General features: G+C 31.8%; 2 protein-coding genes across 2 annotated transcripts; one reads left to right on the plus strand and one right to left on the minus strand.

Moving 5' to 3' along the window:
* The first annotated feature begins 399 nt into the window (after positions 1 to 399).
* Positions 400 to 2026, plus strand: LOC133783303 (fasciclin-like arabinogalactan protein 1). The gene has a single exon (XM_062222883.1). It carries the CDS (start codon positions 525 to 527, stop codon positions 1776 to 1778), a length of 1254 nt encoding a protein of 417 aa, XP_062078867.1. The 5' UTR covers positions 400 to 524; the 3' UTR covers positions 1779 to 2026.
* Positions 2027 to 6663: 4637 nt separating this feature from the next.
* On the minus strand, positions 6664 to 10938 carry LOC133783305 (nudix hydrolase 10-like). The gene is made up of 9 exons (XM_062222884.1): positions 10837 to 10938; positions 10036 to 10231; positions 9892 to 9957; positions 9317 to 9454; positions 8805 to 8882; positions 8669 to 8719; positions 8498 to 8532; positions 7791 to 7899; positions 6664 to 7012 (listed from the first exon to the last, which is right to left on the minus strand). The coding sequence occupies exons 2-9, from the start codon at positions 10219 to 10221 to the stop codon at positions 6824 to 6826; spliced, it is 852 nt and encodes a 283-aa protein (XP_062078868.1). The 5' UTR covers positions 10222 to 10231; positions 10837 to 10938; the 3' UTR covers positions 6664 to 6823.
* Between the last annotated feature and the right edge of the window lie 7812 nt (positions 10939 to 18750).

Below are 18750 nucleotides of genomic sequence, written 5' to 3' on the forward strand. Positions count from 1 at the left end.
GGCTATATATATCAAAATAATGTGGGTGCTACACAATCTACTCTATATAATACATTAATATACCAGTTCTACCATAGGAGGTTTAGAATTTTGTTAAAAGAATATTCTTATTTACTTAATGCTAATTAATTAAAAAAAAGTAAAAACTTAATAAATTACAAAACCTTAAAAATCAGAATTCTTTACGTTAAATTATTTAATTAATTTAATGATACTATTCTTTTCTTTAGCTTGTCCGACATTAAGACCCAAAATTTTCTGAAAAAAAATTAAAGAAGAAAGGGCACACAAAAAGCCAAAGAGCGAGAAAGTGGGACCCACAAAGCCAGACAATGGCTTCAACCGTAATTTTCTCCAAATCCAAACCCCTTTATTTAATCCTCTCATTTCTTCTTCTTCTTCGTCTCACTCTCTAACACAAAACACTGAGCTCAGCTATATAAACACCTCTTCTCTCTCACTCCTCACTCCTTCTCTTTCTCTCTCTAAAATCTCTAAATCTCTCTCTCTCTAAGTTATCGACAATGCAGCTCCGCCCGGCTTTAACCGCCGGGACACTGGTCCTCGCCATGGCGGTCCTCATCTTCTCCGGCACCGGCGCCGATGCTCACAACATCACGAAGATCCTCGCTAAGCATACGGAGTTCTCTACCTTCAACCATTACCTAACCCTAACTCACCTCGCCTCCGAGATCAACCAGCGGACGACGATTACGGTCTGCGCCGTCGATAACGCCGCCATGAATGATATTCTCTCGAAGCACCCGAATATTTACACTGTGAAGAACATTCTCTCCATCCATGTGCTTCTCGATTACTTTGGTGCTAAGAAGCTTCATCAGATCACCAACGGTACCGCTCTTGCTGCTACTATGTTCCAGGCCACCGGCTCCGCCCCTGGATCCACCGGATTCGTTAACATCACCGATCTCCGCGGTGGAAAGGTTGGATTCGCTCCTGAGGATAACGACGGATCGTTTGCTGCGCGTTTCGTGAAATCTGTTGAGGAAATTCCTTACAATATATCGGTGATTCAGATCAGCAGCGTTCTTCCGTCGGCGGCTGCTTCGGCTCCTACTCCGGCTCCGGCTGAGATTAACATTACTGGCATTATGTCGGCTCACGGTTGTAAGGCTTTCGCCGACACTTTGCTCGCTAACGAAGCCATGGGAACTTACGAGGACAACCTCGCCGGAGGTTTGACTGTGTTCTGTCCCATGGATGATGCGTTCAAGGCGTTTATGCCGAAATTCAAGAATCTCACCAAAGCCGGGAAGAATTCGCTGCTGGAGTTCCACGCAGTCCCGCTGTACCAATCCATGGCGATGTTGAAGTCCAGCAATGGCCTCACGAACACTCTAGCCACCGACGGAGCCAGCAATTTCGATTTCACCGTCCAGAACGACGGCGAGCAAGTGACTCTCAAGACGAAGCTCGTCACAGCCAGAATCACCGGCACACTCCTGGACGAGCAACCAGTGGCGATCTACACTATCAACAAGGTTTTGATGCCTAAGGAGCTCTTCAAGCACGAGGCTGAGACTCCAGCTCCCGCTCCGGCACCGGAGAAGGCAGCCGACGCGCCCAAATCGTCTAAGAAGAAAGGCAAGAAGGCGGCACCGTCACCCGACGACGATGCCGACGCGCCAGCACCGGACGATGAAGAGGACCCTGCCGATCAGACTGCTGATGATAACGGCGCCGTTAGATTTGACGGTAACAGATTTAGTTTCTTCGCTCTCATTGCTAGTGCATGGCTAGGATTTTCAGTTCTGTAAGTTTTTTTTTTCTTTTTTTAATTTCTTAATTTAATTTTATTTATCTCTTGGTTTATGTTTTGCTCTTTTATAAATTAATAATGGAGTTTTTTTTAATTTTTTTTGTTAATTGAATACTCTGAGTCTGAGATAATATGTGTGTGTGAGAGAATTTTCAAAGTTTGATTAGAGTGTTGATTTTAGATTTGTGTATGTATTATTACACAATTTATTTATCCTTATTTTTATTTATTAAATTTGTTTTTGTATATTTTTGAGTAATTTATATTGTTATTATTATTATTAATAATAATAATTATATAGTAAAGTTGCATTGCACGTGATTATTTGACTAAAAAATAGGAGAGAATTGACAATTTGATTATTTGGTAAATTGTTTATGTTAATTTAAGTATTAAATATATTTGGTGGAAAATGAATTTTGATGGACTGTATAGGATTGTAGTGTTACAGCTCATACCGAGTATGTTTTGATCTCTTTATTAGCTGTTCATCTTTTTTCCAGTTATAGAAATTTTTTTTTCCAATTTCTCACGTTTTTCTGTATTATTTTTCTCCATTTTTGTTCACCTTCCTTTCTTTTCACATGGGTATTTTTATTATTTAAATTAATTTAAAAAAAAAAACACTCTCTAGTCCAATCGAGATAAATAATCCTATTTAAATGTAAAATGCTTCAATAAATAATCTAAACTAGCAAATATGTAAAAATAAATAAATGGCGAAAGACTTAAATTTTATCTCTCTTGTCGTTCTAAAGATTTATGCTCTAACACTAAAATATTTTTCACCAAATGTAACTAAGCTTTAAAGCTTCATTAAATATTTTTTAAATACTTTTTATCTTTTTTTTTTTCATTCTCTTTCTCATTAATTATTTTTTATTATTATTATTTTATTTTTCAATTTTTTTCTTTGATTTTAACTAATAAATAAAATTTATAAATATAATATTTAAATAATATAAAAGAAAAAATAGATAATTTGATGCACGGTATAATGTAAAAATACGAACTAAAATAAAAAAAATTAGATTTTGACGACATAATTTGTGAAATGGAGTAGAGTGCCCGTTATGAGTGTTTTTAGGGACTAGATTTTGTTTTGTTAGAGTATTAATTATTTGAAGCCTAAATATATTTGACCAAATTCAGAATTACATTAAATCTTAATCTATATATATATAATAAAATCTGCAGCCAATATATTGATTATATTTTTGTTTAATTTATACTAATTTGTCGTTATAGCACGGACTTATATTACAGGACCATTTCACCTTAGTGCTGTCTAACACCATATATTATGATTAATGCGATTTATTAAATCATATATTTTAATTTAAAATACTTGTCAAAATAAATTACAAATTGAATTAAATTCAAAGTTCTAATTAATTTGAAGGTCATATTTACTACTTCACTTAAAGTTCAAGCCTAGCTATCACTAACCATATAATACAATAGATTTAAAAAAAAAAACCCCAATTCCTATTGCTATTCTTCCATAATTTGCAAAATCAAGTTTCTATTGATCAAACTGTTGATATCATTCTAGAATCTGCCAAGAGAATTTGAAATGAATGAAACTCATTTAAATTGCTTCACATGATCACAACAAGAAAAGTGAACTCTGCTTGATTCATTTAATATTTCCAACCAAGCCAATTTCAAGAAACCTCCACATGAGTACTTGTGGCTTTTATTCATCACATGAGCATATTTATTTGGAAACAAAATTAGGTTTGACAAATATTCTCCACATTAACCCTTCAAGAGTTTTAGGAGTGGATTTTAATACACATTTATGTTACTGTTGTTGTGCAAAGAAAATATATTATTTTGTTTGACAATCAAGCCTTTAAATTTTAAATACAATAGCAATTAGATTCTATTAGTTTATTTTTTTCTTCTTCAAAATTTTATATTGTTTTTAGAGTGTCTAATATATTAAAGTATACCAATTTTACCTATAAAAGCTTAGAATTTTATTAAAATTAATACTATTTTTTAAAAAGGTTTATACTTTTTTGAACCCTATATTTTGTCTCATTACTTGTTTGGACCTTGTGTTTTGATAAATTCATTTTTGGACCCTGTATTTTGTAAAATGGTTCAAATAGACATCTAAAACCAATTATGATGAAGAAAAAAAATGAATATAACAACACAATTGTTAGGCAAAATGATTTTGATTTTGTTTTCAATTGTTAGTTTGATAAATTATTTGTAATTTTAGCTCAGAAAACTTTGACCAAAAACGAGTTTAAGGTTCTATTTGAACAATTTTATAAAATACAAGATCTAAAAAGTCATTTGACAAAACACAAGATACAAACAGATAATTGGACAAAAGACAGAGTACAAAAAGTAATAAACATTTTTTTAAAATATTACCAACAACATAAAATGTATGCCAAAAGCACTTTTTGGACTAATAGTAGAAGGCCAGCCAATTAGCCAAAGAAGTGATTCAATAATGGAGTTATCTTTTTGAAAATCTACTCCTACAAAAGGGATAAGTTCTCAATATTCAAATAAAAAAGGGACAATATACTTTGTCATTATGTGATGAGTACCTTGAAAACAATATTGGACATCCATATAAGGACAATTCACCATACCAGAAATATAGAGATAATATATGACAAAAGCAGTAAATACCCTTTGCAGAAAAAGATAAAACAAGGTAAAAAAAAAAAAAACTCAGATTTTTTATTTCATATTTCATGACAAAGTAAATACACACAACATGAAGCTACCAACATAGCAAAATAGTAACCAAAGTGGCTGAACCTTATGGCTTATTAAGAAAAGTTTTATTGCCAACTACTTAATTGGAAATTAAAACAAAACAGACGAAAAAAGTAATATGACAATGGAAATAAAGATTGGCATATTTGGTGATGATGATTAAGGAGGTGCATGATTGTCATAAGGAACATAGCCCCCTCCATAAGGGATTGGAGGGGTATTTTGGCAACACTGAACGGCAGGAGTTGGAGGACACTTGCCTTGAGCTGGTGGTACCTTTGATTTTGGTGGTGGTGGTGGTGGTCCATATAAAGGGTATTCAGGGAGTGATGGTGGCGGCGGTGGTGGTGGCGGTGGCGGTGGAGCTCCGCCATATAAAGGGTACCCTGGTGGAGAAAGAGGCTGGCATGGATACTGACATATTGTAGAAGAATCATCATCATCATCATCCCCTGCAAAACCAAGTTTGAAAAAGGTAGATAACCAAAGAGCTATGAACAACATGAGTTTTTTATTGACCATCTTTAATTGCTTCAATTTCTTGTTCAATTAGGTCTATGGAATTTCAACACATCTCAAGCCTTAAAGACATACATAGATAGAGACCATAGGCTTGGACTTAATAAGTTCACCTAAGTTTCTTGAATTTTCCGGAATTGTTGCCGCATGGCAGACCATCTGTCAAGTGACAATGGCAAGTAGCAGCCCAAGTGCTTTTTTAAGAGGTATATGCAGACAAATTATCAAATGTCATATCTATATATCTATCTATATATATATATATATTATAGACTCAACAGGGATAGCTTAAACAGTCAGACATGTGTGTTTGGTTCCCACAAAGTCTAACATTCGAGTCTCTTATGGACATCTACAAATTTTAAGGTTTGAGTATCTTCTAAGTACCTACATATCAATACTCAACACTACTACTACTAGATCTCTACTCACTAACATTTCTATATGCAACACAAAATATATATCATTTTATTTATATATTATAGGGAAAATCTCGGATGCACCAGAGGGATATCGGTGTACCTCATTTCTAGTTTTCGACTCGGGAAGTATTTTCGGGGCAATAGGTGATTTGCTCTTACAAATTTTAAGGTTCGAGTATCTTCTAAGTACCAACATATCGATTGCTATAATTTCCTAGTCTCTATACAGATCGAAGTTTTAAAATATATAAATCTATATATAGTGTTTGTGCTGTTTAATCTAGATTAAAATCATGTCATCATACATCATCAATGCAAATTTTGAAAAAAAAGAAAGAAAACAAAGAGAAAAAGACTAGAGAAAAATAGTGAAACTTAGTGGTTTCCATTTTATTATAGGACAAGCAAGTAAATAGGGATCATCAATAATTGATTCAAGATAAGAAAACAGTGGAAATGATAAACAAAATATCAAATGTCATATATACATATATATTGACTCAATAAGGTAGCTCAAATGTGATTTGCTTCCACAAAATCTGATGTTCTGAGTATCTTTTAGCCACCTACATATCAATTGCTATAATTTCTTGGTCTCTAACCCAAGAACCGAGTTTAAGATATATATATATGACAATTTTTTTATAGGGACTTCACTTTAAGCCTTACCGGTGGGGCTCTCAGTGTTTCTTGACCCGTGAACAGTTTTCAGCGCGATTTTTTTTATGACCGTGTATATTGTAGCTATTTAGAGCATCTTGCAAATTTTCGGAAAATTTCGAATAGTTTATAGTACCGAAAACTAGGTTCAAACATGTTGATTTTCACGCGCATAAAAAAAATTAATCACATGTGCAACAACATGTTTGAACCTAGTTTTCGGTACTGTAAACTATTCAGAATTTTCTGAAAATTTGCAAGATGTTCTGAATAGCTACAATATACACGGTCATAAAAAAAATCGCGTCGAAAACTGCTCACGGGTCGAGAACATTGAGAGCCCTACCAGTAGGGTTTAAAGTAAAGCCCTATAGAAGAATTCACATATATGTATATATATATAAAAAAAAAAACTATTATAATCTTTGTGCTATTCATTGTTCTTGCATAGTTTCGAGACAGATCAGTCCATAAAGAGTGGAACTTTGTGAAATACTAATAAAACAAAGAGATAAGGACTGGAGAAAACTATGCCACTAAGTAGTTACCAACCATCTTATTAAAGGACAATCAAACCAAGTACATATGGATTATCAACAATAATTGATTCATCAAAGATAAGAAAATCACAGGAAAAGATACACCAGTTATTATTATTACCTAGGATTGATCATCAGAGAGAAGTAATGGATCAATTATTCAAGTCTTTCCCACTCAAATATAAATAGCTTGATCTATTAGTAAATGATGATTTTGTAGTCCGGTGAGTAAATCCAGTGTAGTTCCCATCTAGCTTTTTTTCGCATATTTCAGTGACGCACTTGAAGAATCCATGCTTCTGGTTCAGTGGTTGAGCTGCATATTCCTCGAATGGCATCCACTATGAAATTGAAACAAATAAAGTCATATAGTATTGCAAACATTTTAAACCAAAATTTATCAAAACAAAACAAATTTCGGAAGAAAAAAAGAGGTGCCATTAAAACCTCACTCAGCACCTTGGTGACATCAAAAGTGAAAGTGACAGAAAGGTAATATAACATAACGAAATTGTACAAAACATTTTGATTAATACCTAATTACCTAATATTTTTTTTATAAACAACAATTATTAAGTACTTAAAAGAAACTAAACCTCAGACTATGTGGAAATGTGGAAGCAAATCACATGAGTGACTTTCAAAGCTATCTTTCTTGAGTTCTCTTAATAATCTAATATTAAACATTCAAAGCATTATTTCTTTAGTGGAGAGCTACCCTACTTTTGAAATATGAATTTAAGAGGAAAATCTTCCCATGTGTACTTGAGCTAAGCAGCCACAAACAAAGTAAAGATATCAATGATGTGCAGGCCATAATATTGCTGTAAGAGTCTTCTCGCGAAGAAAACAAATGGCCGGTGCATGGTTTTATGTAGAACTGGGAAGAAAAGTCTCAAATACAAACTTTTGAACCTATCAGATAAGTGAGTTGGCTTAAAAAGTCAAAAGAAATGAAAATAAATTGAAATTTAGGAGAAGTGAGAAAAGAAACTAAAACTAGGAATAAGAGGATAGTCACTTCATTAGCTGTGTTTCATTTTGTGTGTGCTTAGATTTGTACTTAAAATAAGTTTCCAAATACTTTTAGTATGCATAACATTCTAAGTCAAGGAGCACCTGTGCTGCCTCAATTTCTAGATCTTGTTTCTGTATGTCGAAGGACACCGGTCGCAGCATGCACACAAACAGCAGTTCCGATTTTTCAAAGTATGCCTCGTGTGTTTGCCTACAAGCAGAAGATATGAAGGGATTAGAGATATTACAAAAACTTTAAAAGAATCAAATAATTTTAGTACATTAGAGATTCAAATATTTGAGACATAGAACTCTATAAATGATGGCCCAGCTATGTCATTCATCTTTTTAAACTAGATTCCCCATCTAACCCTATGATATTTGGGGGCCTAGAAACTACAACAATTCCTTTGTAGGAGCTCATGAGGGACTCGAACCTCAAATCTTGTGAGAGCAAACCACATGCTCAACTATGTCATTCTGAAATAGCCAAGTCAACTAATGAAATTGGCCAAGTCAACTAGTGAAATTGGTTAGTGATTTTCACAGCTGCGGTAGAAATTTTTGTCAAGTGCATGCCATGCACAAGTGGTTATACAATTCTTTTGTATCTCAGGAGTCAAGGCCACTCTGTATAAAGTCCATCTTCATTTCTTTGCATTAGAGAATCTCATATTATTGCAACTCCAACTGCCTATTATAAGAACAACTCCATTTCCAGTCTTCACCTACTCCATCTATCATATGGAAACAACAACTCCATTTCCAGTCAAAATTTCAATTACTTTAGATAATATAAACTTCATTACCTGAATGCTAATATCTCCAAAAATTCTGTATCAATCTGAAGAAGTGAAATGAAAACCAGCAGTCTTTATGAGATTACAAGGAACTAACTAAAATATATATTTACCACTTTGGCAGTGGCTTAAATAAATAGAATGTATTAACAAAATAAATGAGCACAACTGATGACTTACTCCAGTTTCCTCTTTCACTTCTCTTATTGCTGTCTGAAAAATATCCTCCCCCTATAGATTAAAGAACTTGCTTAAATGTCTTTTCAAGGAAAATAGTATAAACCAGAAGAAGAAAAAACACATGAAATTTACACACCTCATCAGTAACTCCAGTAGGAACTTTCCACACACCCATTCCTTTGAATATGCCAAACTTTTCTTGCACTACAAGCAACTGACAGAAGAAAATCTATCATTGTACAATATGAAGTAAAAGACAAAGAGAACTCAAATCACCACTTCAAATGCACATAATAGATTTCAAATTTGGAAGAGCTATTCTACACAATCACTTCCTTTAATATAATATTTCCTTGAGACCTGGTTTCTCATTTGGCAAATAGGGTAGAAATAGTATTGGATATGATTAGAAAAACAAGACAAAAAAATAAAAAAGAAATGAGTTGATTATTGGCCAACAAAAATTTATTACAAAAGAAGTTAGATAGAAAGCTGTCATATATAAGATGGGGATTGGATATGACAGAATTATCTCAAGTTTAGCAATAAGACTAAATAATTTGATGGTAGAGGATTAGTTAGAGTGTTGTGTTAATTAAGACCTGTCCAATCCTATTTAACCATCTAATACTATTAGATGAGTAATACCTGGTTTCCATCCTTTATGACAACCGCGCCAATGGAAACTCGGTGTGAAGCATTTGCAGGAATTGTACTGGGAGTTTCAGGAATCCAGTAAACAAGCATCAGGTACTGTGGCTCAGCATGATGGTAGCTAAATCCCTCCTGCCATAAACACAGCAAAAACAATTCAAAAATGTAGATATTTGTCAAAATCAATATGAACAAGATAATAACAAAAGTGAAAAGTTTATCAAATATCTTTTAATGCCCAAGAAAGATACATTAACCAGCACAATTGACATTTAGTAAAGTAACTGTTCACAAAAGTGACTTAGCATTATAATTATGTAAATTATACAAACAGTGTCTGTTCTAAAATTTAGTGGGGTCTGCTATCTAGAGATATGGATTCCAAGTTCATCATCCATGTGTAGTGGGGTAAAGTCAGATTTAACCAACATGGTGGGTTCATTTAATTGTCTCATACTCATATCGATGAAGATGCTCTTTCACGAGCCAGATGTCAAACACTTAGAGAAGCTCTATTCATAAACACGAAAACACTTTTACTAAAGTTAGTAGGAGTGGAAATTAACTACCTTTACCGTAGTTTCCACAAGGTTTACCAGCTCAATGGGCAATTTTATCCAAACACCCTTCTTTCCCTGAATAAGAAAAGGTTAAAATAAAAGATAAAACCCAAAAGGGTATAAGAATCTGAATAGTTTTTAATATATACCAACCTGTCTCCTCCATTGTGACATGGAAGCTCTGAGCAAAGTAGCAAAAGAAGCAGGCTCCATAGGCTCCTTCATATCGACAATGATTCCTCCATGATCATCATTGGTTGCAGGGAGCAACTCGACCTCAGCAACCTGTTGGGTCCCATTTTCATGGACAAGTTCTACTCCCAGTGATGAATTTGCCATTGTTCTAACTCTACAAGAAAGTTAAAGAAAACAAAAACAAATCACTACCCATTAAAGCTAAACCCCTCTTCTTTTCATTTCTCTAATCAAAATCATTTAATGCATAACTCAAATTCGAGATCATGTCAAATTACCAGAAAAGAAAAAAGTGAATTCGGATAAGAAAAAAAGTTTTTTTTGTAATTTTTTATATAAAAATGAACAAGAACAAGTGGAACAAATGAATAAACCATTAAACCAGCTCAGCTTAAATTCATTTCTCAACTCCAAAATCAAAATCACGTAATTCAAAGCTCAAATTCACAAATTGACAAAAAAAAAAAAAGAAGTGAATTCGGAATACAAAATCTGGTTTTGAAAATGACCAAAAAACAAATGGAACAAAGAAATAAAACCATTAAACCAGCTCAGCTTTAATTCATTTCTCAACTCAAAATCACGTAATTTTAAAAATCAAAACACAAATTTCAAAAAAAGAAAAAAGTTGAATTCGGTGTATTGAAAGACACAATTCAAAAATACTGAAATGAGAAAGAAAAAAAACGAATTTTTGAAAACAAACAAAAGAGAGTCAGCTGAGTAAGTTCAGCTCAGAAAGCTCGGAAAACACGAAACCTGAATTCGAAAACGGTAAATCCGAATGATTGGAAAACGTTTTCTTTTTTCCGTTTTTCTTTTTAATTCGAGTTTGAACGTTGAAAATTGAAGAGTGAGAGTGAGTTTGGGGTGATATTTATAGTTGAAGACGTTTGTATTAGAAAACGACATTGCCACGAGTGCTTTTCTGACGTCATCTCCCACTTGTTTTGACCAGCCAATCACAGCTCTCTGATCAGCCGCCTACTTTCGCCACGTGGCAAACTTTCAAGTGGGACCACCACTAAAGAAAGACAACTGGGATATGGACTGTTCTTTCTTTGGCTGCTAGTATGGAAATTACTTCTAAGGGCTCAATAATTGGTGTCCTTTAAGATAACGGCAGGGGTATTTTTGGTAGTTCGTATTTTGAGTGGTCTAAGTTTGGGTTTCGGTTGGGCCTGGGCTTGGATTGGATTGGACACTTAGGTGGGCTGAGGTTGGTGGTGTGTGGGCTGTAATCATTATCTTTATTATGGATATCATTTTTTTTTTTAAATTATTAAAAATCATTTTCTTTCGTCACTAAAATATATTTGGGGTGAGGTTTTCATGTGACTCATCAATGACGATCTTTCCCATTTTATTTAACAAAATAATTAATTAATTTTGTTCATTATGTTTTATAATTAGTGGCATCGTGAAACAAATGTGGAGGTAAAAAAAAACAAAGATTATTGATCATGTGAAATGAATATAAATATATATATATATAGTTTGATTGAGTTTGATATGATACTTTAAGGAACTTTATTGTAAAGATAATATTGTTAAAGATTCCATTTTTGATGTTATATCTATTTTATACCACTTTTTGTGACATGTGAGCTGTAACTCGTGATTAATCTTAATGTTTATGTTTGGTCAAAATATTTCTAATGTTTTCATTTAGATAATATTAAACTTGTTATGAGATAAATATATCATGGGTGAGATATAACTTTGTATATTTTTAGGGGATGTTTGGTACGAGGTTTGAGTTTTGAGGAGTAGAGTTCGAGGAGTTTTAGATTAAGAGAATGTGAAACTCTAGTGTTTAAATAGAATAAGATTACCCTCAAATCAAGCTAAAAAATAGGACCAATTTAGAAACACAAACCCCCAAGCCATTAAAAATGAATTTACCAAACATGAGTTAGATTTGACATTCTTATTTCCACAAAACCAAACCCCTATACCAAACACCCCCTAAATTCAATCTAAAAAATGAGATCTACTTGGAAACACAAACTCCCAAGCCATTAAAAATAAATTTACAAAATATGGATTAAATTTGATATTCACATTCTCACCAAACTAAACCTCTTACCAAACACTCTGTTAATATTTATTACATGTATAAACTTTATACTACTTTATTCACATGTTTAGCTAAATATATTTATTTATTATAATTCATGATTTGTTATATATCATGATATATATTTGTATTGAATGTATATATATAATTTTACTTTTTATTCTCATATTTGATTTTACACTTAGAAAAATTATTGAAATTGTGTTATAAACTAAAAATTTGCCTTTTTATTAATAAAAGCTAGTTGAACATTGCAATAAAGAAAAGGGTCAAAGTATTTTCCTTTCCAATCTAAAAATAGTTTATATATTTCTAGACATGGTGTTTTGTCTCGTTATTTGTTTAGACCATGTATATTAACAAATTACTTTGTGGACTTTATGTTTTATATAATAGTTCAAATAGAATTCTAAACTCAATTTTATTGAACAAAAAAAAATTAAATATAACAATACAGTTGTTAGACAGATGTATTATATTTTTGTTCTAAGTTGTTAGTTTTGTGGATTATTTGTGATTTTAGTTCAAATTTTTTTGATCAAAATTGAATTTATGAATCTATTTGAACTATCTTATAAAATACAGGGTTCAAAAAATAATTTGTCAAAACACAATGTCCAAACAAGTAATTTGACAAAACACAATGTCAAAAAAATATAAACTCTTCTAAAAATATATTATTAGAAACTTTAATATTGTGATTTACTTCACATGATTGCAATATTGACACTATTACAATATTGAATTAAGCATTACTTTATCTTCCTTCTATTTCATTGGTCATCATTTTAATTCTTGTTATGAAGTAGTCCAAGTTTGTAAGTAGAAATTATATACAAAGTTGAAAAAGAACAAAAGAAATTAAATAAATTTTGAAAAATAAGAATCAACTTTATTAGAAACTTCTATTGTATTTGCACCCACTAATCTTAAAACCATCCATTAAATTTTGGTCGATTGCATGGTCAATTCTCCAATCCCATTTACACATTTTGGTTAATTGCATGTTATGTTAAATCAAGGACAATTTTCTTGGCAAACAAACACAACATTCTTTCCTTTGACCATTATGGGTCTTCTTTGAAAATTTGTCAAACACCTTTTCGGTCAATATTTTATTTATGGCCATTTTCAAACATGCATTAATTAAAGAGAATATATTTATTTGGTGAGATGTGTTTTAACAAAATACAAGTTTAATATCTTAAATTTTTTATAATTATAATAGAGTGCTCTTAATTTAAAACTGGTATAAAATAATCACAAAGTACAAAGCACTAAATTACAATAGAGTATCCTTAATTTAAAATTGGTATAAAATACCAAATAGACATATTCACATGAATTAACATAATATTATTTTATATTGATTCTTAAATTACAAGGTACCTGATGATTATTATGAGAACAAAGGGTATCATTTTCTACTAATTTTTTAAATTATAAAGTATCTGATGATCATTATCAAAAACATAAGATACTAAAATTATACTTTGTTAAAAAATAAAGTACCAAATATGCATGTAGTAAAAATATATATAATTAATGTGGATGAAGCTAGAAAATTTGATGGGTTTAAAAGCTAACAGAAATTATATTTGAGTATATTCTCTAATAATAATAATAATAATAGTAATAAAAAAGTTTACAAGATCATTCGATTGAAAAAAATGGCTAGAAATAAAAAAAATCAAGAATTAATAAATTCTATTAGATTGAGTTTATATTTAGTTTAGAATTCAAATTTAATAGAGTAATATCTACCATATAAATTAGGGCTTCATACTGTGTGGCTTATTGGGTAGCCATTGATCATTTTTTGACAAGTACCGTAATTTGTTTTTTTTAAAGCACTGGAGAGCTTTAATATTTAAGCACCGTTGCCTCTGTTAGGCAACGGTGGTTTTTTTTTTGTTTTGGTCGTGTGTATATATATATATAAATGTAATTTTTAGGGTAGCTTAGCATTAGAGCATTTTTATAAAAAAAAGTTACCAAAAATGATATGGATGAGAGAAAAAATAAAAAAAATATATTTTTGAATTATTTTGAAATGTTAAACAATTAATGGGATAACTACCGATGGAGTTGCTCTAAGTAGTTCTATGAATATAGTGTAATCTCGAGTCCCTCTAGTTCAACAACTGTAAATCAACTTATTTGAAAGAAAAAAAAAACGACAAAAAAGAAAAAAGACTTTGAGTCAATCTTTTGAATAAGTTTTCAACAAATAAAAGTGGGCGCTTTATACTTTATTAATTTATTTTACTTTATACATACGTTTTTGAAATAATTTGGTGGGGCTCCCCATTTGCCCCCAAATTGTTTCTCCTCGTATATCAAGATACTCTAGTTTATAAAAAAAATACCCAAATAAATTAATGTATTGATAATTATTGGCATATAGTATCATATGTTTGTATTGTTCTATTTCGAAGAAAATAATATTTGTTTAGTAATATTATAATTCTCATAAGATTTTGTACACGTATTTTAAACATAACCTATACAATTGTTATTTATATTGTAAGGCAATATTGCCTAGCAAAATTAGTTATAATATAATTTTATCACATATGGATAAAATTATACAAATATTATTGTCTAAAGTTGTGACTAATATGGTTTTTTAGTTTATCTTTCAAAATATATTACTAAACGATTGTTTTTTTTCAACTATTTACCTTTAATTTTATATTATAACATATAGGGGTGCACACGGGTCGAATTTTCGAGTTTCGGGTTCATCGGGTTTGGGTTTTGCGGATTTCGGGTGGAGAAAAATGGTACCGAAACCGATCCAATTTTTTTCGGGTTGGGTTCAGGTTGAGCTGGGCCTGCTGGGTTTTGGGCCGAAAAATTCAATTTTGCAAAAATACAATTTTTTTTTCATTTTGGTTGGGTTCGCGTTACACCCGAACTCGAAATCAGTGCATTTTAAAACCCAAACCCGACCCGACATATTTCGGGTTCGGTGTCGGGTCGGGTTCGGATTAGGCCCGAAAATGAATGGGCTTTTCGAAAATTTGGGTTCTCGGGGTTCGGATCGGGCGGGTTTTGCGGGTCAAATGTTCACCCCATATAACATACAATAATTTATCTTTTTTTTTTTTTACAAAACTTCTCTTTTTTCTTTTCTTTGATATGAGACAAGAGAGGTATTATTAAAAAGTATTTGAATGATGAATAATATTCTCTCATTAAATGTGGAGAAAATACAAAATAGAGCATCTATTGGGATTAAAGAGGCCATGACCCTAGAGCTTTTTTTTCTTCTTTAAAGAATAGTAAGAATTTAAAAAAAAAAAATAAAAAGTATATATTAATTAATTTTATTCTTTCTCAAAAAGAAATTAAAAAAATTATTTCTCAAAAAGAAATTTATTTGATTAATATATATATACTATTTTTTTTATTCTTTCTTAAAAAGAAATAAAAAGTTGGATTCCCCTACCATTTAATTTTATTATGGCTTTGTTATTGTACATAGTCCTTTTAAAAATTCATGTAGCTTTTCAAAGGAGTTTATTAGTAATCTAAAGAGAAATGAGGTGATGATGACTTTATTGGCTTGGCTCCAAAGCATTAGAAAGTGGTTGATGAAGGAGATAATGGTGTGAATGATGCATTGCAAGTCTTTTATGTTGGAATGTCTAGGGTTTGGGGGAAACTTGGTGCATTAGCAACAATGCACAATTTGGTGGGCAAATATTTCTCAAGCTTAATTTGATAGGGAAATTTGAGTTTCTATGCTTAATGAGATATACTAAATCAAAAAAATGCTAGACACTTAAATCATTTCAAAACAATGCCAAATTTTTTGACAATACCCAAAATACCCCTCTCATAATTTTTCTCACCCCTTCCTCTTCCCTCTTCCCTCTCTCTCCCTCAACACATTCCTCTCAACTCCCTCTCTTGAAAAAAAATTCATGGGTAAGATAAAATATCATAGAAATCAATGTAATGGCAAGTATTCAACACTTAGGACACTAAAATACTACATTTCGAACAGATTTGGACATGATTTTTGGGTTTTTTTTGCGATTTTTTTCAGATCTGAAACTTTGAAATCTGCAGAAAATCGACGTGGTTCGATGGTGGTTCGATGGTGCTCGATGCCAGCTCGATGGGGCCTTCAAAATCAAGATTTTCATGAAAAAATCGATGTTGCTCGATGGTGGTTCGATGGAGGTTCGATGGTGGTTCGATGGTGTTCGATGCGATTCTTGCAAGATACGTAATTTTTCACTCGGGTATCCGTTTGGGGTGATTTTTTTTTTGATTTTGGGTATTTTTTCAAGATCTACACGTTTGGGATGTGTATATACACATTTGGGAAATGTAAATCTTGAAAAAAATGACAAATGCAAAACATACCTCATGTTCAAGATATGTTTTGGTATGTTTTCAAGTTCTAAACTTTGAAAATGTGTATATGAACATATAAAACGTGTAGATCTCAAAAAAATACCAAAAAAAAAAAAAATCATCCCAAACGGACACCCGAGTGAAAAATTATGTCTCTTACAAGAATTGCATCGAACCACCATCGAACCACCATCGAGCAACCATCGAGCAACGTCGATTTTTTCATGAAAATATTGATTTTGAAGGCCCCATCGAGGTAGTATCGAACACCATCGAGCAACCATCGAGTTGGGCATGATTTTTTAGTTATTTTTCAGATTTGAAACTCGGAAATATGTAGAAAATTGACTTTGCTCGATGGTGCTCGATACCAGCTCGATGGTGCTCGATACCAGCTCGATGGGGCCTTCAAAATCAATATTTTCATGAAAAAATCGAGATTTCTCGATGGTGGTTCGATGGTTGCTCGATGGTGGTTCGATGGTTACTCGATGGTGGTTCGATGCAATTCTTGTAAGAGACATAATTTTTCACTCGGGTGTCCGTTTGGGATGATTTTTTTTTTTTTTTTTGGTATTTTTTTGAGATCTACACGTTTTATATGTTCATATACACATTTTCAAAGTTTAGAACTTGAAAACATACCAAAACATATCTTGAACATGAGGTATGTTTTGCATTTGTCATTTTTTTCAAGATTTACATTTCCCAAATGTGTATATACACATCCCAAACGTGTAGATCTTGAAAAAATACCCAAAATAAAAAAAAAAATCACCCCAAACGGATACCCGAGTGAAAAATTACGTATCTTGCAAGAATCGCATCGAACACCATCGAACCACCATCGAACCTCCATCGAACCACCATCGAGCAACATCGATTTTTTCATGAAAATCTTGATTTTGAAGGCCCCATCGAGCTGGCATCGAGCACCATCGAACCACCATCGAACCACGTCGATTTTCTGCAGATTTCAAAGTTTCAGATCTGAAAAAAATCGCAAAAAAAACCCAAAAATCATGTCCAAATCTGTTCAAAATGTAGTATTTTAGTGTCCTAAGTGTTGAATACTTGCCATTACATTGATTTCTATGATATTTTATCTTACCCATGAATTTTTTTTCAAGAGAGGGAGTTGAGAGGAATGTGTTGAGGGAGAGAGAGGGAAGAGGAAAGAGGAAGGGGTGAGAAAAATTATGAGAGGGGTATTTTGGGTATTGTCAAAAAATTTGGCATTGTTTTGAAATGATTTAAGTGTCTAGCATTTTTTTGATTTATAACCCCTCACTAAGCATAAAAACTCAAATTTCCCATTTGATATTTGTAGTTATACTTTTTGTGTGTTGAGTGATTAATATTAAGTATCGTATTAACTTCTCGAATAATTTTTGCGTAGATTTTCAGATCATATTTAGACATTAAAATTTGATACAAATAAAAAAAAGACAGAATAATAGAAGAGTATCATTTTCTATTTATAAATTAAGAGAAAATATGTTGGATGTGAAGTTGTAATTTAAAAAAAAAAAAATTATTATTACTATTGAAATACATGAAAATATGGATTGAATATGATACAATTATCATAAGTTTTTTTATTAGATTAAGTTTTTCTATATTTTAAGAAATTATATTTATAATATATATTTTCTAATATCCTCCCTAATTTCATAACAAATTACATGATAAAGATTATCCAATTCTATATAATCCAATTACTCTCTAAATGTAATTTTTTAATAGCGGTGAGTTGTTATAAATTTGATAACATAGGAATAATAAATCTAAAAAAATTGTTAATCATGGGAGTAGCTATTCATCAAGCTCAAAATGATGGAATAATATTTGGAAAATAAGAATACCTCCCAAAATCTTTTTTTTTTTTTTTTACATTTTTTTTACTAGGCTATTTATTCTACAAATATATTATATATATATATGTATATTTTAAAACATCACTTGGATTTTATAAAGACTACAATGCATGTTTTGTTGTTATGAGGTGGAGATGATTTGGAGGTCTACTAAGTATTGGATACCTTGATGAAAAATTCCTTTTTGAGGAGTATGAATGGACCAACAAGTTTTCTTTATTTGGCAATGTAGTAGGGATGTGTTTGAGAAGTTTGATGTCATTCTTTGTGGTTGTGGTTTGAAAGAAAACAAGTCTTACACAACACTTCTCCAACCCACATGTACAAACTTTCCAATTATTAATG

The sequence above is a fragment of the Humulus lupulus genome, chromosome 6 (genome assembly GCF_963169125.1).
Source record: "Humulus lupulus chromosome 6, drHumLupu1.1, whole genome shotgun sequence".
In the NCBI taxonomy this organism is placed as follows: domain Eukaryota; kingdom Viridiplantae; phylum Streptophyta; class Magnoliopsida; order Rosales; family Cannabaceae; genus Humulus; species Humulus lupulus.